At 36.7% G+C, this 1,480-nt stretch overlaps 2 protein-coding genes across 2 annotated transcripts; one reads left to right on the top strand and one right to left on the bottom strand.

Moving 5' to 3' along the window:
* Positions 1–191: 191 nt before the first annotated feature.
* NAEGRDRAFT_76356 (uncharacterized protein) lies at positions 192–590 on the top strand (the record flags this gene model as incomplete). Its single annotated transcript, XM_002668685.1, has 1 exon — positions 192–590. One exon carries the CDS (start codon positions 192–194, stop codon positions 588–590), a length of 399 nt encoding a protein of 132 aa, XP_002668731.1.
* Positions 591–677: 87 nt separating this feature from the next.
* On the bottom strand, positions 678–1,480 carry NAEGRDRAFT_88186 (cell cycle dependent kinase C; the record flags this gene model as incomplete). The annotated part of the gene is made up of 1 exon (XM_002668681.1): positions 678–1,480. A coding segment is annotated over one exon (783 nt), but the record flags the coding sequence as incomplete, so codon positions are not given.

The raw sequence follows: 1,480 nt of genomic DNA, 5'->3' as shown, positions 1-1,480 counted from the left end.
CAAAAGTTTGGTTTGGAGAATAATTCCTTTAATAATATCAAGGAAATGCTCACTCCAAAAAACCCTCTCAGCAGTGAGGTTAAATCTGTTCACTCAGTCCCAGATAATATGCTGACTACAGAAGCAGTGCAGCAGACATCAAGGAAAAGAAGTAAGAGTGAAGGTGTCCACGAGAAGTTGAAACTAATCCAATGGCATTCATTGAAATTCAAAATTATTGCATTACTTTCAACACCCATGAACAATTGGATTTGTTTGTAAATTTGTTGCTCACCAAAGATCCAATCTTTCCACGTACCAATCCACAAACCTATGAATTACTAAAGGCGTTTGATAGAGCTTTCTGGATTAAGTACAAATCAGCCCTCCTGTACAAACCAAATAACTTTAATCACAACCACCAACATGACCCACAACTTGAAATATTATCCTGGGCTCCTCTAAATATGCAATCCAAGACAATAGAAATTGCAAGCAATTTAATGATTTGGAATGGAGAGAGAAAAAGAGTTCCGATAAATCAAAACCAACAATTGGGATGTCCTTTTGGTGATCCATTTTCCACAATGTCCTTCATTCACATTGAATAATAAATCATTATCGTCATGCAAAATAATATTAAACACAAATCATTATTGCATTATTATAATTCATAAAAAAGTCTGTGCCATTTTTTTCCTTTAAATAACTCATTTATTAATATTTAACCTTCTTATTTGGAGGTGCTAATTGGTTATTTCTTTGAGGAGGATCATGGTGATGCCTATTGTCACGATGATAATTATTGGAATGACCTGAACCAGTTGAGCCATGATGTGAGCTACTAGAGTGGTGATGTGATGATTGGTGATGGTGGTGACTATTATGATGTGAGCTACCATTATGGTGAGAGGAGCTAGTGTTCGAATGATGACTGCTATGGTGTGACGATTGATGATGGTGAGAGGGATTATAGGAATGTCTGTTACCATTACTACTACCAAATGGTGGATGAGAGGATGATGTAGATGAAACACCATAGCTCTGATTAATATTGTGTGGCAACTGTTGGACACTGGTAGAACCTGGTAATTGATGTGAAGGTGCATTTGGTTTGTTATCACCCTTCTTTCTTGTAAGGAATTCATTAGTAGCTGTTGAAGGAAGATTTTTGAGTTTGATATTGGTTGTGGAACCCTTTTCCCAGAACCAGTCGTGATTTAAGCATTCATTGGTTGTTAATCGTTTGGCAGGATTAAGCACAAGAAGCTTATCAAGTAAATCTAGAACCTTCTTTGAGCATGATTTCAAGTTTGCAAATCTTTCCAAGAGTCTTCTCTTCTTTGATTCTTTTGGTTTAAGAGCATTCCAATGAGCAAGATTTTCAACCTCAGCCCATTCTTCCGTTGAAGGAGTACCACACCATTCAAATATCTTTTCAAGCTGATTCACATCATCTGAACCAGGAAAGAGTGCTTTTGGTTCCTTTTCACCAGCAAAA

The sequence above is a fragment of the Naegleria gruberi genome (assembly GCF_000004985.1).
Source record: "Naegleria gruberi genomic scaffold NAEGRscaffold_121, whole genome shotgun sequence".
Classification (NCBI taxonomy): Eukaryota; Heterolobosea; class Eutetramitea; order Acrasida; family Naegleriidae; genus Naegleria; species Naegleria gruberi.
This window is presented reverse-complemented; position numbering and strand designations above follow the sequence as displayed.